Source organism: Episyrphus balteatus, chromosome 4 (genome assembly GCF_945859705.1).
Source record: "Episyrphus balteatus chromosome 4, idEpiBalt1.1, whole genome shotgun sequence".
Taxonomy (NCBI): domain Eukaryota; kingdom Metazoa; phylum Arthropoda; class Insecta; order Diptera; family Syrphidae; genus Episyrphus; species Episyrphus balteatus.
In genome coordinates, this window is record NC_079137.1 from 7,592,054 (window position 1) to 7,612,873 (window position 20,820).

Sequence of the window (20,820 nt, forward strand, 5' to 3'; positions counted from 1 at the left end):
AGAAATTTTTGATCATTTTATATGAATAGGTATTATTTAAAATAATATTTTTGTCGCAAAATTTCTAACATTACTGTCAACCTAGAAACTACTACTTTCAACCCTTACTGTACTCGACCATTTTTTTCGTTCATTTTTTTTCTGTCCCGTTTTCTTTCGTTATTTTTCAATATGATTTTTTTGTTTACTTCCACATTCTCCACCTAAATATTCCAATCAAGATGTTTCCCCTCACTTCACTCACACAAAAAAAAACTTCAACTCAACGAAAAAAAAAAACTGTTGTTCATCTTTTCTTGAATAAAACCACTCAACACGACCGCACCAAATCTCATTTCGATTTTAAGTTTTCTCGAAAGAGTGTAAAAAAAAAAAAAAATAAATCCGTAATTTATTATAAGTTTTTGTTTGTTCGTGAAAAGAGCGATTTTTCATTGTGAATGTTCTTTCATCTCGAGCGACCCTACAAATTAATCTATTATATATATTTGTAAATTATTTATTAAAAAAAAAATTAAGTGATTCCCAACAACATTTATTAAATTATTTAATAAATAAATGAAAAATACATATATATCAATGTGAATACATTTATATATGTGATAAAATATGAATTAAGTGTGTGAAAGGAAAAGAAAATCTATAAATGTTAAAGAGCAAAAAGCTATTATATATACATATATATGTATGAGTTACAGCTAGCTAAACACAAGCAAACGAAAAAAAAAAGTTGAAGAAAAAAAATCAATTTTTTTTTAAGAAATTCTTTTCTGTTTCAATTGAGTGAAATTAATTAATTGCAAATTTTTTTTTTGTTTGTAGAAAAATCTATAAATACAAAACAAACAAAAAAACTACTACTTTCTCTGTTGTAAAAATAAATTTTATATTTATTACATAAAAAAATAAAATAAAACGAGAGAGGAAAAGCTTTTTTCCTCACACAAATCATACAAGTGCGATAGAGATAGAGAATCAAGCAAAACAAGGAATTAAAAAAAGCTAACAAAATAAAAAATTCCCTGAGAAAAAAAAGTGATTTCTTTTTGTGTGTATTTGTGCTTGTGCAGTGCAAAACAACGGATTCTTATTCCAGTTTCATCTGCAATTTTTATTCTTCAAGACGACGGGGTTTTTTCAAAAGCATAAAGTAAGTTGCACATTATTTTCAATATTTCCCATAATACATACATTATTTTTGTGTTTAGCTTTAAGAGAGCTTTTTCTGAGTAAATTTTATTGCAATGAGTGTTTTTTTTTTTTAAATTTATATTTGCAATGCAATTAAATTGTGAAAGCTTTGTATATAAATTTTCATACAAAGGTGAAAGTATATTGAGGGGAAGCCTTGGGGGTAAAAGCAGCCATTAAACTCCAAGTTTAACTCAAGGATAAGGAAATGAGGTGTAAAAAATGAGAAATTCACCTCGATGACGAGTCATATCGAGCATTTAAGTCACTCAATCCCCAGTTTTCCAAGATAAGAAAACTCAATTGGTTTTTAAGGGGAAAAATTGAAATGTGTACTGATTTATACATATATACATAATATTGTGTGTAATTTGTTTTACACACCTTTTGCAATTGGATTTATTTTTTAGGTACGTGAAAAAACTTAAATTGTTTAATTATTTCAATAGGGAGTAGTTTTATTTCATATTTTATCGTTGTTCAATATCAATTTATGTTTGGGGTTTTTTTAGTTTATAACGAAATTGGTTTTATAATTAAAATTCATCAAACGGCCTCAATAAAAATGCCTACGTGACGTAAATTAATTTATTTATTTACTAAAAGTGGCAACGTCGCTTTTGTTTTTATTTCTCTCATCTTCACTCAAAGCCTTCACTCAATTTCTCCACCTGGGGTTACTTTGAGTTATTTTTTTTCTGAAATTGCAAGATTTTCAACACAACTCAATCACAGTTCACAGCTGTTAGAAAAAAAAATGCCATGTTGTCAAATTTCTTGTGGTATGGTAAATAAATTGAATGTATTTATCTTAATTTTGATTTAAATCTTGATAATAATACCTACATTTATAGAAAAAGTTTGTTTTTACGTTGCAAACACAATTCACATGCATTTTAAAGTAATTTAAACGAAATTAACTAGGTGCCAAAATTATTGATAAATTGATAAGGAGTAAATTTCTTTTCAGTATAGTCATTTCTTATCAATTTATGAATAAATGAGAGAAATATGTATGTGTACATAAATATACCTTACTACTAGATAGGTTAATAAACTTTAAAAGCGGGACTCGTGTCCAATAAAAGGAAGATAGGCTCCTATCTATTGAACTGTCTGTCAGTCAAACTGATTTTAAAGACTAGTTAAATAAGTTCTGTTTGCGAAATTTGTTGTTTGAACAAATTGCTTGGGTTTCAGAAATATAACTTAGTAACAAATGGTTATTTTACAACAATTATTACATTTTTGAAAGTATAAAAATAATTTTCAAAAAGTAGAAATTTCATCAAAAAGTTGATATGTAGGGGGAAGTGGTCACCCTTCGTACACGGTCACCCTTCGTACAGTGAGCTTAAAACAAAAACTAAACGGTATTCAAACACGTGCTTACTAGTGTGCATAGACATAGTAGGCGCCGAGCTGCTAGATAAATTTTGAATCCTAAGTGCAACGAATTCGGTCGCCACAAGACTTTTAGTGTTTTTTAGTGCTCTGAGTAATTTTTTTATGTACATTTGATGTCATGTTGTGTTTAAGTTAAGTATGTTTTTGGCTAAACAGTAATGAAGAATTGTTGATTAAAGTGTTAAATTTGTGTTTTAATTATAAATATTGCAAAATCTCAGTACATTTTTTCAAAAATCAATTTTTCTGCATTATGTACAGCTTGGGGAGCATTCGTACAGTCAAACATGGGGCACATTCGTACGCATACGTATGCCCGCCAGTAAATTTTCTTGAGCAGATAACAATCAAAACACGGAGTTACAGTTTTATTGAAATGAAATTTAAACCTCTATAATAAGTTTTTCGCATTCTATAGTAAATTAAGGTTGGTATTTTTATATATGTAAATAATAATTTGTTTCAGAATCGTCGAATCGCGAAAAATTAAGTTTTTTATTTGTTTTTGTTTTTTTCTGAGTCAAGTTCAATTAATTAATAAATTAATAAGTAATTAAATGTTTTAAAACTCAAATTTGGCATTTGACAAATCAAAAGTTAGTCAAATTAACGTTTTAAATATCCTGTACGAATGTACCCCATGTGCTGTACGAAGGTACCCCACGGGTGGGGAGGATTCGTACAAAAATCTAATCCCAGTAAAATGGCTATAACTATTTAAGCCTTTGACTTAAAAGTGTCAAATTTTTTTGTAAAATGTAATAATATACATATTACAAATAAAGTCCATTTTCTCGAAGCTGGATTGAGTAAATAAATAACTAAAAAAAAATAAGTAAAAACTGTACGAAGGGTGACCACTTTCCCCTACTTAGAAACCATACCATTGCATTAATTTTGATAAAAAGTGGACTTCAGTCTTTTTTCCGTCCATAAAAGCATTTTTTTTTTGTTTTTGCAAAATTTCAGTAACCGAACAACCCAAAATGTAAGATCTGTTCAAATTTATCAGAGTCAAAAGTGACAAAGTAAAATTGAAAGAATAAAAAAAAGAGTGTCTGTACACATGTAAACGCGATTAAAGTTATACTTCTCACTGACACTTAGCAGGTTCATATATTAGCTGTGTTTTATTTTCCTCATGATCCGGATCAGATCATTAATTTATTTGCGAAAATAAAACACAGCTATTATAATGAAACTGTTTTACAATTATGAGCACTAGGTGGTGCTACTTGTTAATCCCTTTGACATTTCATTTCAAAAAGTAAATTTTCATATAACTGCAATAAAGTTGCATATTTAATAACAGTAGTTATTTTATTCAATTAGCGTATGAATCTTCAAAGTATATTCAAATCCGTTAAACAAACTCATTTGACAGTACTCTAGAATCTCATGGTATAAAAAGACAAGGTATGATCATTAGAGCCGCCATCTTACAAAATGGGGTGATAATTTTTTGACGTTTGGCATTTGGCAAAGTCAAAAGCAACAACAACTTCCAAGACAAATTTGTTTACAACAACAATTTCAATGGGCTGGGCTGTCAAAACCTTAAGTAGCCATAAGTTTTGACAGTTCTCGATACTGATTTTTTTCTAATGATCATACCTTCTCTTTTTATACCATGCTAGAATCTGTTTAATCTTTTTGGCTCAAAAGCAAATAGAAAAAAATTATTCTTAACTATTGAACTCATTTAAGAGGAAAAAGTTTTGATTTACCTACTAACTGTTTTCAATATTTGAGGCGTTCAGAATAATAATGGGTCTAGTCCACTTCTGCATTGGTTAAAAATTAGGGATTTCGTTTTATCTTGAATAGAATAAAAGAAAAAAATTCTGAAGAGCTTTTGATCTGTGAAAAATTTATTTGAAAAGTTCCTTTAGTTCCTTAGAAAGATCTTTTCGAAGTTCAGTTTAATGCACAAATGAACTTGACCTATTAATTATTCTGAACGCCTCCTTTATGAACAACTGCATGAACAGAACTTTGCTAAGATCTGTTTGGTTACTTTCAAAATTTGATGGCACATACTGTCAAGTTTGAAAATACGAACCTTACGTTTATTCAAGTTTTTCGTCTTTATTTATAACTATTTTTTGTTAACTTGCTTATTTTCTTCAAATAAAAAAAGAAAGGAAAAAAACATGAGTGGAATGATTTCTGATAATAGCCTAGAAATTCTCTTGGCTGTTTTTTTTTTAGAAAGAATATGTTTATTTGCCTTTTTTTTTAATTAAAAACTACACTTTTAATGCTTGCGTCAGATAGACTTTTTGCTGAACATAATTTACATTGTCTATTTTGGGCAGCGGTAAAAATGAAACCAAACAGTCCTAATATCCCCAGCAAAATTGTCTGAATCATTCAAAATAACAAAAAGTTATCAAAATGAAACAAAAACCAATCTATAAAATCTTCTAACTTCTAACAAAAACAATTTGAACACATGTAACCTTAACAAATAGTAAGCAAACAAGCCGTTTTATTTGATTTTTTGTCTCATAACGTCATTTTTATCAATTAAACATGTTCACGTTAATGAGATCTCAGAGCCTTTAATCTTAAAAAAAAAAAATCCTTTGATTTACTTGATAAGAACAAATAAGGAATGTAACGCCTCTTGCACTGTATTTCTACAACAAATTTGCTTATATTTACTATGAATAATATGTAGCGAACGTTTAAAAATTTTGCTAACTTGGTTTGGTTGCAATCACCATTTGTATAAGAGATATTAGTGCAAAAACTTTCCCCATTTCATTGAAATCGATTTTGATGAAAATGATATAGCCATTGGCATTTTTAAACATAAAAAAATTCAATATTATTCAAGTGACGTAGAGTCAATATTGACGTCATATTGGAATATCTCCAAAAATAAGTGCAAAAATAAAATCTTAAAATAAAGACATAGACTCATGCGTTAAGAATCTGCCAATTACGGTACAATCTTGTCATTTCATTTATAATAATGGTATTTCTCTGACGCATTCAAAACAGCATCTATCTGACAAAAATTGGAATCTTCTTTGCTTTTTCAGTATTTTATTTGGGGGTTTGAAGAAAACAAAATACTTTTCGTTTCTTGTTGTTTGTTCTATTTTAAAAAATAATCTGTGAAATATTTTGTTCCATTAGTATTTTTTTTTTCAAAAAAAAAAAAAAAAACTTGTGTTACAAAATATTACATTTTTCTTTCCAAAAAAAAAAACCAGAAATAACACAACAAAAAAAAAAAGAAAAATTCAAAAACAAGTTTTATTTTTAGATTGTTTTTGCTTTTTCGTAAACAAGATGAATGTATTACGTGTGTGTTCTATTTTTTTTTTTCTTATAGAAAATTTTTTCAAGTTTTTGTAAGTTCTTTCAAAATATTTCTTTTACAATTTGCTAAAGGTATTTTATTTTCGTCTAGAAATCTAAATTTTTGGGAACATTAATGAGGAATTAGGTACGATAGTAACCAGTAAATAGCTAGTTACAGGCAGTTTAGGTCACTCAACCTTTTCTATTTGACTTTTAATCCAAGAATAGTTTTAAGTTTACATTGTTTAAAAAATCTCTTAAGTTGATATTGTGAGTCATTTTTAGTAGTAATTTGCAGATTGTCACGTTTTTTCCAGTAATGTAAAATAATAGGTACCTACACCAGTGACATGTTGAACGAGTAATATTAAGCAAAATTGTATCAAATTTTATTACGATCTTTTTTCTAAAGGTAATTTATGACTACCTACGTACAAAGGTACCTGAATTTTTGGAAAATTCAATAAAGCCATTAAATATAACGAAATAGATGTGGCAGGTAAATTTTTGTTGCAAGGGTTTCCTCTTCCATTATAATAGTTATGCAGATGTTTTTCAAATTGAAATAAAGGAGCACAAACAAAAAAGAAAGCTGATGAGCTTGGTTTCACAAATACCAACCCTTAATTTCAAAGAATTTAAAAAAGAAAAAAACAAACTCAAAAAAACTTCCATTAAATTTAGTTTTTTTTTTTTTATTCATGGTTGAAAATTATAAATTTTCTAAGAATACCTGTCGTTTTTAAATGCAAACTAAAACTAACCTAATCCAATAGTTGATTTCATTTCAATTTTATTTATTTTTAAGTTGCTAAACGATTGATTAATAAATTTCTTATATTCTTTAAACAAACTTCGGTTAAAGACCGCTTAAGACATTCTAAAAACAATATTCTCCTATCGTGCGCTACCTATGAGAAGTTATGGAATAAAACCTACACTTTTATAAACAAACATTCTTTCCTACATTGCTCTTTCTTCTTAAAATTGTTTCCAAACGTGCTTGAAAACTTAAAAAATGTTGATGCTTTGAGGCACTTTACCTAGTCAGACCAAAGACACGAAATATGACAGATCGTTTGGTTACGCTTTGTAACATTAAAAAAAATACTCGGTTTAAGACCTATCACGTTTTGTATGGCTTACCACACTGACTAAAAAAGGTACATTCAAATCTGGATCTAAGGCATACAACTTTTTTGGCAAAATTTCCTGCTTCGTCAACTTTTACCAACTCTTAATTTTTGTTTTCTACTCTTTTTAACATGTCTGAAACATGTGGTTTTGGTAATAAAAAAAGTAGACTTTTTATAATGCGATTTTTCAATCCAAAGCTACGGAACTTAAAAATCTTTTTCAGTCTAAAATTTATGAAACAATATTATTAATGTTGGTATTTTTCCCACTATTTTGCAGAAATCAAAAGATGTTAACAATGTTAAAATCATATGTAGGTAACTTAAGTATTTTAAACATAACTAAAGAACTTTAATTAGAAACAGTTTAAATCTCTGAATAGTTAAGGTAACCACAATTTATAAATAAAAAGTAAGAGTAAGCAAGTACCCACTTTGCTATTATTTTGCAATGCAAATATCCATGTTCTTTAAATTTGATTTTTTGGACACGAAGTTATTTATAGTTTTATTAAGTAATAAAATAAGGCTTCCTTACAAAATAGTCCAGACAAAATAGACATAAAAAAAGACAAACCCAGAAATAATTGGCATAGAGCTGAAAATTGGTACATTGAAACATCAATAAAAGTAAAATATCAAATGTCACTAAAAATCTCATGTGTGCATAAAAAGTTATTCAAGGTTAAATCTCGAAAATAAAAAAAAAAAAATACGATTTTTTCATATAGTACTTTTTCTGAAATTTTATATCTTTAAAACGATTGCAGCTACGAAAAAGCACATCCTAATCTTTTTTATGGAAAACATCATTCGCTATAAAATCAATTTAAAACATATTTAAAAACTGCATTTTAGAAGAGTTAAGTATAAAAAACTGTTATTTTTGATTTTTTTTTTTCCAAATTAAAAAGTTTTTGTTTTTAATTACAGCTCTGAGAAATAAAAACTGAATTATGTAAAAAAAAAACACATTATTAATACATGATATGAAAATTTGTTTGGATAACACAATCCATTTGACGAAAATAGACAAAAAAAAAAACGATATTTTCTATATATGTATACCTCTCATTTAAGCGCACCATTAAAACAATAAGTGTTACTAAAGCATATCTTATGGTATTTTGTGGAAAACGTAATAGTCTATGATATGAGTTAAAAATATATGTCAAAAAACTCAGCTAGGAACAAAAGTTCGCAATTTTTGAACTTTGACAAAATCTAAAATTAGTTTTTCTTTTTGAACGACTACTTTACCAAAAAAAACAAAAAATATAGTTATATAGAAGAGTACATTATCTACTAGCTTTTACAAGACAACTTTTCGATAGAATTCGTCGTTTAAGAGTAATAGGCAAAAAACCTTTATGTTCCACATTTGACACATTTTAAAACCACGATATCTTCTAAACGATATCTCGTAGAAAAATAGTGTTAGAGATGCCGCGAACATTCGGCCACTATTTGGTATTCGGCCTATTTTTCAGGTATTCGGTATTCGGCCGAATAGTTTAACTATTCGGCCGAATACCAAATGGAGAAGAAAAAAGACAAATTATTATACCAAAATGTGTGTTTTATTAAAAAAATTTAATTTTAGTACATATAGGGCGATTTTATTCACTCGAAGTTGAACACAACTCGAGGATTTTTATTCTCAACTTGAAAAATTGTTTTCATTCACTGAAAGTTGACGTTTTTAACTTTCAATTTTCAAATCTAAAGTTTCTCAACTTTAATTTTTTCAACTTCAGGAATTATCAGAAGTTTTCGAGCAAACTTGAGTTTTTACTTTAAAAATGTCGTTATTTATTATTATTTCTGTTTCAAAAGATTGTTTAAATGTCATAGAGAAAAAACTTTTTATTGAAAAATAATAACTGGTGTATTTTGGAAAATTAGCCATGCATCTACTTTTTGTAATAGTGAAATCAATCGCATATTTGTGCATATATTTAGTTTATATATTTTAATTTAAAATAAATGCAAAAGTGATTTGTGTAGTAAAAATTGATTTTATTTGTTTGATTTTTTTTCTCTGCAAAAAAAACATTTTTGTTTAGGAGTTTCCTTTTGTAATCTTGGAAAATCTACTTTTTCATTGTAAATTGGGTGCGTTTCCTTCGAAATCTTATTGGTTTGAATAAATCAATAAACATATGAAACCATTAATTAAAAAAAACCTATGAAACTTCAATTTAAACGACACATCATTCGAAATTGACAGTTTGTGAAATTGACTGTCACAAATAACCTAGGGATATTAGTAAAACAACAAGTTGGGCAACTTTGAGTTTGGAACAAGGGAGCTAAGAAAAAATTAATGAATAAAACAAATTTTCAGCTTTTGATTAAAATCTCGAGTTGGCAAACTCTCAAGCTTGCCAACTTCAGATTTTTCTCAAAGTTGAGTAATAATGAAAAAAATATCCCATAATCTACTAAAGGCAAGTAGTGGTGAATGAAAACTATTGGTTCCGCATATGTTGGTAGTAAACGATTACGTTTATCTTCGTAGACTATTCCTGCTTCGAAAAATAGTCTTTCGCTGTAAACACTTGTCCCAGGAGAAGAAAGGTAGACTTTTGCAAATGTTTTCAAAATATGTAATTTTGTAGTATGTGTTGACCACCACTTGTATGGGTCCGCCGTTCGATCTTGGCTAACAGTCCTCATATATAATTCGATTTTAGATGTCTACCTTTACAGTAGTAGGTAGTGTATTCAGACATTTAATTTAAAAGTAGTTCAGTTATTCATCGTTACAATACGATGTTGTTGGGAATTTTTAAGCCTCATCTATTCTTGAGACAAAGTATAATTTTTTTTAAATTACCAACGTTTTTTCTGAGTGTCCTTGGCCGAATATTCGGCGGCCTAAGAATGTGGCCGAATATTCGGTATTCGGCCGAGGAATGTGGCCGAATATTCGGTATTCGGCCGAGGAATGTGGCCGAATATTCGGTATTCGGCCAAATCAATGTTCGCGGCATCTCTAAATAGTGTCATCACATTTTTTTTTAGGATACCTATTACAAAACCTACAATTCATATACTTTTTTTTATAGCATCTCTAGTTTCAAAGTTATTTATGAAAAAACCTAAATTTTCGACATTAAAACTTGAATATCTTTTTATGCACACATGGGACTTTTGACATTTTACTTTAATCGACATTAAAATGCTCCTGTATCAATTTTCAGCTCTATTCGAATTATTTCTGGTTTGAATGTCTATTTTGACCGGACTAAAATGTGAACCTTTCTAAAGGCCTACCCAACTCTCGACATAGTTTTTCAGTTAAAAGTAGGTACCTATTACAATTTCAAGGGATTCCGTATTCTTAAAAATGTTAAACGATTTCTCAGCCAATTTGCAAAATTTAAAAAGAATTCAAAATAAAGTTGGTATGTATTTGTGCATATAGGTATACCTATTAAGATTTAAGGTCTCTATCTCTACCTAAAAAATACAACTTAGCCATACCACAATGGCTGCATAGGTAAGTTGGTTAGGTAGGTACCTACGACCTACCTAAAAACAGAACTTCAACAACCAACAACTCTTTAAGAACTTTTAAGTATAGATATCTTTCCTATTTGATATCGATTCCAATCCACATGTTATTTTTTTGACCATATGTTATTTTCTCACCACATTTTATTTTAATTAAACTCAAATCCAGGAAACCATACTTGCCAACTTTTTTATAAGAATAAGAAGGGGTATTATTTATTTATTTTTCTTTTCTTACTACTTTAATCAAAGATTCATAATTATTACGTTTACGACGTGTATTAAAATACATACATATGTACATATATAGATATTAAAAAAAAAAAAAATAAAACGTCATAAAAGCAATCAACGCCAGCCATTTTGAATAAAAATTTTAGTTGTTTTGTCGTGTTGTTGTATAAAAGTACAGAAAAAAAAACCACTCAAATTCAACTCTTTCTCTGAGTAAATATTTACGCACGTACATACACAAACAATCTATTCACCACACACAAAACCAATACATACAAAATTTATGAAAAACGAAAAAAACTCCACTCAATGCGTAAAGCAAACGAACAAAAGAGATAGCTATAGAAAAAAATGTAAAAAAAAAAAAACACTCGTATTTCCCCTTCGCCACACAAATTCACCACACCACCATTAAAATTATAATATATTTTGACTTTAGCTCGATTTTGAAAATTCACTCGTTCAATCACTTGGTTCGCAGCGTTCGCAGTGTGAAGACGTGCTTTAATTGCTGATCGATGTGTAGTAGTTTTTAAATAACGGTTCTCGAATTATAAAATAGAAATTAAAAATACAAAAAAATAAAAATATTGTTGGATTTTTTTCCCAAAGAAGAAAAAAATATAACACATGTTTGAAAAACATCCATTTTGTAAAATACATACATAATTATTGAGTTAAGAGAGAATAATTAAAAGCGTTTTTTTTTTTGTAAAATACAAAAAAAAGTGACGGAGTGTCTTTCTTTCCTAAACTAATTATAAAAAAAAAAGTTTTGAAATTATCAAAACAAAAGAAACGAGAACGAAATTATTTTTCAAAAAAATAATTTTCTACTTAAAAGGTGTGTGTTGTTGTGTATACATTTTTTATTTATTTTTTTATTTATTGAAACGAAGCAAAAAAAACAAGGAAGTTGTCTCTTTTTTCCTTGGTTTTGATTTATGATTCAATTCCAATGATTTTCGTTTTGTTGAGTAAGCAAGCAAAAGTTTAATCGAGAAATTGCTGGAAGTTTTAATTTTTTCTTCATTTATATTTGCATAAAATTATATTTCCCTTGTTTTGCTTTCGAGTTGTATATTTTTTTTGCTCCTAGCAATTTCATTTGAAAATATCCCTTTTTGAAGCAGTGAGTGAATTTTTGAGTTATTTTTTTTTTTGCTCTTTAATATTTTGAGAATGTGCAAAAACAGGGTGTTGATTATTTTATTTGGTTGAAGTGAAAATTGGTTGTGACATCTTTTTTGATTTTCTTTAATTTTTTTAAATGAAATAAAAAATATCAAAATTATTGAGAAAAATACCATTTTTTTGTTGTGAAAGAAGTTTATTGAATTAACAAAAAAAAATCTACCTTTGATTAGGAAATTCTCAAAACCATCCGTGATTGAACATCAACTAAATGAGGCACACATGTGCTCGTAAAATGCAACAAATTGTCTCAGGTTTGAAGCCTATTTTGATTAATTTTCGTAGGATTTTGGACATTTTTTTTTATTTGTAAAAAAAGTTTGACAAATTTTCTAATTTTCATTTTTTTCCAAACGAATTATGAAAAAATTGAAAACACGAAATTTTGCTTAAAAACTGAAAAAATAGAATACCTCGGTATCTACCTAGTTTTTTTTTCGTAGTTTTATAGTCTTTTTTTGATTTTTGTGTTTTTTTTAAATAAAAATTATAAAAATTCTATAGGTAGTTTATATTAAATTTAATTTAATTTCACTTTTTTGGTTAATGATTGAATATCAAAAGTCTATAGGTACACAATCTGTAATAACTGTTATAACACAGTTTAAAATAAATATTGTAGCAGTTAATTTCTATAATAAACTGTTTTATTTTTATTTAAAAACTACGCACATTCACGTAAATTATAGGCACATAATGTACCTATGTATGTAGCCATGTGGATATTTAAAACATAGGTATACCGTGTTCCATTTGCCAAGAAAAAAGTGTAATCTTAGACTGGAATCTAAAGTGGTAATTGTATGTATAAGTACATACCTACTTATCAACGATATCACATTTTTACCATCAAGAATCTAAGAAATGTTTTTTTTTTTTGCTCAAGTGTTTATTTCCGTCGCAAAAAATTAAATTTGTAGATTTTAGTTCAAGGGTTTTGTGCGTTGAAATTAAGTTGAAAACTGTATTGAATACCTATCTAGTATAAGTAGACATTCCTGTTCTGTAACTTAATCACTGGTAATAAATATTTATGAATTTTTATAAAATCAATTTTATTCCTAAATCAAACAAAATTTAGTTAAAATTCAGAATTTAAGAAAACATGATTATGGAATAAGAGGGATATAGTCATTCAAACATGTTTATCGCCAATCCGGTGATAAAGTTACAGAACAGGGATCTAGGTTTCCTTTTGCACATTTCGTCCTTTTATTTGGAAAAATTTACAATTTCAGTTAGGTACCTAATTTAAAGGGCGGTTCTTATGAAAAATATAATTATGTAGGTATTACCTTCTATAAATCAGAGATAAGTCTACCTACCTACCTATAAGATTTTTGCTGAAAATTAGTTCTTGCATCCTCATAAACCTAAGCTGGCTATATTACAAAAAAAAAAAAGTTTAACTTCTTATTTAGGACTCCAAAAAATGGATTTTCTGCTTTTTACGCAAATCTGGTTTTAAGCAATGGGTAATTCCATGGTAACTTACGTTAAGAACATTTTTTTTTGGCAATTTTAATATAAATTGATACGAAAATACTGCCCATGAATGTAGCATTCCTATGATTTTTATAATAAAATTTTTTTTTATTTAAACCGTTTACTAAAAAAAAAGTCTGTTGATAACACAAGTTACAAAAATCGAACAAGAATTTTAAGAGTCAGACAGTAGGTAGGTATGAAGTTTTTCTTTGAAATGAAGAATCTTAATTTGTCTTAAATGAAGAATTTATACATGAAAAATTACAAGCTTTTAAAATTAGTGACAAAACCAAACATTTCAATATTTCGATGAAAAATTTGAAAATATTTAGGTAATTCACGTTACTTTAATTTAATAACTCATGTTACCTTCGACTTATGGTTGTTAAGAATAGTTGCATTTTCAGTAAAGCAATTTTTAAATTGAATATTGTGTGACGAAGCTTGCTTTCATTTTAATTTATTTTCACAATCACGAGGGGATATTGTAATCGTCACTATTAGATTCATTTTTTTCTATTGGCTTGTTTTTCCATCAAGTTCATGTGGAATTCTTCTTCTAGTTGCCAAGCTTATGCTCCATGAATTAAATTTTTAGCCATAAGGGTTTATAAAAAAGAACATTTTCTTACAACTTGCATTGACAATTTAGTGTCCACTTTTTCATGGAACTATCCCAATATTTTAAAAGAAAACTTTATTTCTCATTAACTAACTGTAACTGGTAAATAGATAAATTATTTCAAATTTTGTTCGAATTTTATGTAGACACAAAATTACTATAATTTACCTTAATTGCGTAAAGCCTGATAAATAAATCGATTCAACGATTTTATTGTTTTGAAAATAAATCTCAGACTTTTATAGTTAGTCAGAAATTTTGTTTTTTTTTTTTATTAATAAAAGTGTGTTCAATAAATCAGTCGATTTAGTGATCAGAGTCAGCCCTACTGTTTCGTCCTCCTGTTTCTCAAAAATTTTTGTTTTCCATCCTATATTACTATGCATAAGATATTAGCCTCCAATTGTATTTTTTTAATGAAACTTTTGCAGTAAACAAAAATAGATAAGACTCTTACAACCAATATTATGTACACCTACCTGCTCTAAAGTGAAAATAAGGTTCAACTCAACAATCAGTGAAATTCCTAGATTCTCGAAGCCTTTCTTACTTCAATTTTTGAGAGTACCTATCCATAAGGTCCCTGTTTCCGATTTTTGTATGAATTCTGAAATATTTTTTTATTAGCATTAGATTTAAAAATAACATCGAAACGATTCTATAATTAAAATACACAAGCATAATTCTGAACTTTATTCATCGGAGAAAGTTGAGTCGGATCGAATCAAATGTCTGCTTTTTCGCAAGAAATTCTTAGGAATAATGAACCTTTGCTAAAAAGTTATATCGATATCCTTTTCACTTTGCTGCTTATCCGTTTAAATTAATGAAAGAGGGTTCTTTGAATTGAAAATGGGATTTGGAAAAATACAAAACAGAATTTATAATCCCTCTTATTAGACCAAAATTAAGCATCATTTATGAACAAAACTTGATTTTTTCAGAATATTTTAAGGCTAATTTATAAGTTTTGCGTAAGACTAATCGTTTTTTATTACCTTCCTATTAGAAGAACGAAAAAATTCGTGCTACTGCAAGAACTTTTCAACGTGCAAATTTTCTCTTTGAAAACCATTATCTGGTCATTGAACTTCATGGATTTTCAACATGCCTGTTAGATCAAGAGATCTTTTAATTTAACTTGCTACTATTTATAAGGAAAAACTTTTAGGATTGCAAAGAATAGAGAACAGTGTGAATTATATATTATATATTTTTTCTGACACCTTTAAGTTGAAAGTAAAAGAATAGTGTTTTTGATATAACCTTATTAAGAAAATAATAACCAAAATAAATCAATCTTAAATTAATCAATACCAATGAATTTAAATGCGTTGCATAAATACTATCTGAAAACTCCAACCAAAAATTGACTCGCTGCTTATTACAAAACGACATCATTTTTTTTGTATCCAGATAAAACAAAAAATACTCTATAAACCTTCCTAAAAAAAACACAATTTTACAATATGCATTTTTTTCTTTTTTTTTATTTCTTCCTACCCACCAAAAGGACCATCGATGCAGAAAAAAATTGTTAACCAAAATATAATAAATAATAATAATAAAAATAATTATAAAAGAAAAAAACAAATCGACAGACTGATTACCATATATACATAAACAAAAATTATAAATATATATAAAAATATAAATATTTATATATATCTATATATATAGAGGCAGTTGTGAACAAACAAACAAAAAACATTAAGAAAAAAACAAAAAACAAAAAAAAGAGCAAAACCCAGAGAAATAATAAAAAGAAAAAAAAAAAAAAACAGAAAACAGAAAACAAACAAAAAACTCTTAATGGAATTTAGTATTTTTTCGTTGATTTTAATTACTTGTGTGTGATATATAAAGTTAAGTAATTTTAAAAACAAAAGAACTATATAAAATAATAACAATTCAATTTGAAAAATAATAATACAAAAAATAATTCAACTCAATTTAATATAAAATTTAATAAACAAAAAAAAAAGCTGACAAGATGACATACTCGCACAATAATAGTAGCAGTAATAAAATGTCGATAAGATATGGCGGAAGTAGCAGTAGCAGCAGTACAACATCATCATCTTCTTCATCATCAACAACAACAAATCATTCCAACAGTATTGCCAGCAGTACAAATTTAAGCACCTCACCCGGTTCAATGTCGTCCGGCTCATCGTCCAGCAGTCTATCATCGTCATTAGGTGGTAACTCATCCAGCAGCAGTCTCGGCAGCTGCGGCATGGGTTCTGGCAGCAATAACAACGGCGGCGGCGGTGGATTCTTCTCCGCTCGCAAAAACAATCATTCGCCCCGAACTCATGGTGGTTGGCAACGCCATTCACCCGGTGGCAATTCGACCTCAAGTCGCACCGGCGCCAATAACTTGCTAACATCCCCCGGTGGCAATGATTCCTTCTTTAACAATCCAAATCTTCGCCAGAATAACCATCATCATCATCATCATCATCATTCGCACCAGAAGCATGGAGGCAGCAGTGGCGGCGGTGGTCCCGGCGGCCATCACCACGGCTCAGTCAATTCGCGCCACAACTCACCGGCCACAATCATTGGCGGTGGTGGTGTTGGCGTTGTTGGAGGTGGCGGTGGGGGCGGCAGCGGCCGCAAATCCAATCGCAATCATCATAGAAATTCGAGTGGCCATAATAATAACAACAACAACGGTATTCATATCCTTTTGTCGTCGGCGTCAACGACTATCCGCAATGGCGGTGGAGGCGGTGTCTCCCCGACAACCCTTATACCAACGAATTTAACCCACTATGCTGGTAGTAAGTGCTTCGATGCACCAGCACCAACAGCTTTACCAAAGCCACCGCAACACTGGACAATGGGCGGCAAGGATGTTATGCTAAGTACAAACTCGATCATTACTGATCCCAAGATGGTAACGTTTAATACGTCGCCATCGGCAATGCTGGCTGCAGTTCCAACCGGAGTTGTTGTCAAGTCATCGAAACGCAATCTCCTCGATGACTTTGATACGCACAATTTGAAATTGTTGCTCAATGTGCAATCGTAACCGCCATTTTTTATTTTAAATTAAAAATAATTAAAATTAAAGATGCAAACAAAAAAAAAATGTCAAAAAAAAAAAAAACACTTAAGTTCAACAAAAAAAAAAAAAAAACAAGGAATAATTTTTTTTTTAGTTTATTTTTTTTTTTTCAAATTTTCAAAAAAAATAAGAAAAATAACAACAACAATACGATTTGAAAAAACAACATCAAAAATCATGAAAGAAAAAAAAAAATAATGCAAACAAAATAGTTTTTTCGCTTTAAAATGGATCTCCAATTAAAATTAACAAAAACAAAACAAAACTTCTCCTATATTCCCCTTAAAAATAAACAATTAAAATTACAACAACAACTACTACTACTACCGCCCACCCAAACCAAACACCACGCCATCCCCCCTTTTTTCTCCAGACAAATTTAAAAACAATGCAGCACATTTTTTTCTAAAAAATATAATAAAATAGACAGAAACTAAATAAAAAAAAAAAAATGCAAAAACAACAACAACAACAAAAACAGCGACAACAACTTGTGGTTTTTTTTTTAAATACAAACAAAAAATTAAAAAAAAAAAAACAAAAATTTTTAGTGATTTAATATTAAATTTAAAAAAACAAACAAATTGAATCGTGATATATAAATAGACTTTGAAAAAAAATACATAAATAATTGAGAAAAAAAAAATTACAAACAAAAAATTAATTGTATAAAATAAATTTGTAGTACCTTAAATTAAAAAAACAAAAAAACTCTTAATGATAAAACAAAATAATTAATTTTATTGTTATTTAAGAAGAAGATTTTTATATAACAAAAAAAGAAAAAAAAACACAAAATTCTCTTCTTCGTTATTCTTCGTTACAATTGTTTTCTCTTCTTCGACTTCTCTATTTTCTCCTTAATTGTTTTTTTTTTTAATATAATTATTTCAATTCTTTTATTTGTTTAAATAAAAAAAAAACAAAAATTGAACTAAATTTTTTGTATATCCACCCACCAACCAAAACTTAAAAAAAAATTTAAATTTAAGTTTAATAAAAAAAAATAAAAGAATTAAAAGAAAAATTTGTGTATAACGAAATGAAGTGTGATAAAAATATAAATAAATAAAAAAAAAAAACAACAACAAAAGCAAGTTTAAAAATTAATTAAACTTAAAATGCAATAACAACAGAAAATGTGATTTTAAACATGAAAAAAAAAAATACAACAACAACAAAATGAAACTATATAAACATAGAATGTGTGTAAAAAACAAAAAAATACGGGACATAAACAAAAAAAAAAAACAAACTTTGGCTTATTTTTAACAAAAATTAAAAATATGCAACAACTGCCAAAATACATAAATTAATGGTAATTTAATAAAAACAAAAAAAGTAATCAAACAAACAAAATAAATATACCTCAAAAAAAATTTAAATCAAACAAACCCATCTGTCAAACATCAACAACAAAATGGAAGAACATCAATCCACCACAGATATCAACATTTGAGATGATGCACTATTATCATATCCTCCACAACCGAAAATGGAATCCACACACAATCCACAAATGAGAAAATCAAGGATGGAGGTGAATTATACAACAACAACAACAACAACAACATGCTGATTGAACAACAACAACAACAATGTGATCCAAATATATATCAATATGTTCCTTCACACCGAGGTGATAACTTTATTTTTTTTTTAAACTATTAAATGTTAGTAACTTAAAAAAAACTTAATTTGTTTAAAAAAACAATCAACAACAACCACAAATATGCCTTTTGAAACATCAAGAACAACAACAACACATTCTTAATAACAACAACAACTTCTCCCAATATCTCAACTCAACTCACCTCAACAACAACAACAATTGTATATTTTATATTTTTTTTTCTCAATTTCTTTTGTTAAACAACAAGAACAAAATTTGGAGAGAGTGAGAGAGAGAGTTTTATTAATAAAGAAGCAATCATAAATCAGCATGTTGGGAAAAAAATCATAATGCTCTCCCAAAAATACAACAAATAACCCCTCTCTGACACTACTACTACAACAACAACCACTACAGAAGAAAAAAAACTGTTTTTTTTTTTGTATAAAATTTATATATTTTGTTGAAACTTGCCTGTTACCTTTTAAAAACAAAGACACAAAAATTATTACCTTGAGCTTATAAATTGTTAAGTTATTTATTTTTGTTTATATCCATCATCCAAGTCAAGCTCTATTAATTACACTACAATAATAATTATGCACTTCAATGTTTATTATTTATTTATATTGAAATATATATACATATATTTTTGTTGTTTTAAAAATTAAAAACATCCCCACATTAATAACATTTTCTTTAAAAAAAAAAAAATAACAAAATAAAATAAAATTATAAAAGCAGCGCTTTTAAAAGTTTAAAAACAAAAAACTTCTCATCACTTAAACAAAACAAAAAAAATTAAAAAATAATTGTATTTTTCTTAATTTTTCTTCTTAATTATTAATTTTTTTTTTAATTTAATTGAAAATTTTTATTCAGTATAATAGTTTTGTGTTTAAATTTTATTTAAAAAAGAACAACAATTCTATGTATGCTTGTACAATGTATAATTTTTTTTATTTTTTATTATATTTTTATTTTTAATTAAAAAAAATTTGTGAATATCGAAAATTTGATAAATAATAAAAAAATAAAATTGAAAAAAAAAACAAAGCTTTAAAGAAGACTTATATACCTTTATATAAAAAAATAATTGATAAAACAAGTAAATAAAATGAAAAAAAGAAATTATTTATGTATTATATACAAAAAATAGTTTTTATTCAAGTATAAAAAATACATAAACAAAAAAACCATTAAAAATTAATAAAAAAAAAGAAATTGAAATGAAAGAAAAGAACAACAACAGCAAAACTTAAAACTTAAAACTTAAAAAACTTAAACGATATAAAAACAAACAAGAAAAAGCATTTTTAAATAATAATTAATTTTTAAATGATATTAAGAAAAAAAAAACAAGTTTTAAAAAACCAACAAATTAGTTTTTAAATACAAAATAAACTTATTACAAAAAAAATTAATTAATTAAAAACAAAAAATAGCTATTTAACTTTAATTCTTGCAATGTTGTGTGATAATCGAATTTTATTAAGGATTCCTTATTAATTATATTTTATATTTTTATTATTATTTTTTTTTTTTTATTTTATTATGATTTTTTTTTTTCAATTATTATTATTTACTGAGAGAAAAAAAAAAAGAAAGAAAAGAAATTTTGTGTTACTCAAAGAAAAACGAAAATTACGAAAAAATTGTATTATTATTATTTTTTTTTTTTTTATTTTATTATTTTTTATTTTGTAAAAAAAAAACAAAAATTGAAACCAAAATCCAAAAAACAAAAAAAAGCAAAATCAAGAAACAAACAAAAAACATAAAAAGAGACAAAATATAAATATTTATTTTCTTATTTTACAAAATTTTTTAAATCAAGTGTTTTTATTTTTTTCTTCTCGGATTTATATTTTACTTATTCGTCGTCGACATTTTTTTAAAGAATATTTTGAAAAAAAAAAATGAAAACCCACATTGTTGGTTTGGATTGTACATTGAGATGAGGAACAGAGTAGATGCACAACATGGAACATAACAGAGAGAGAGGAAACCAATATAATTGGGTTTT

At 27.3% G+C, this 20,820-nt stretch overlaps 1 protein-coding gene across 2 annotated transcripts; it reads left to right on the forward strand.

Moving 5' to 3' along the window:
- The first annotated feature begins 361 nt into the window (after window positions 1-361).
- LOC129917727 (uncharacterized transmembrane protein DDB_G0289901) lies at window positions 362-17,634 on the forward strand. Of its 2 annotated transcripts, none has more exons than XM_055997807.1 (2): window positions 362-1,150; window positions 15,620-17,634. In XM_055997807.1, exon 2 carries the CDS (start codon window positions 16,100-16,102, stop codon window positions 17,144-17,146), a length of 1,047 nt encoding a protein of 348 aa, XP_055853782.1. In that variant the 5' UTR covers window positions 362-1,150; window positions 15,620-16,099; the 3' UTR covers window positions 17,147-17,634. The 2 variants fall into 2 exon arrangements, with proteins under 2 accessions (XP_055853782.1, XP_055853783.1); XM_055997808.1 differs by lacking the exon at window positions 362-1,150 and adding an exon at window positions 11,078-11,646.
- The last annotated feature ends 3,186 nt before the right edge of the window (window positions 17,635-20,820 follow it).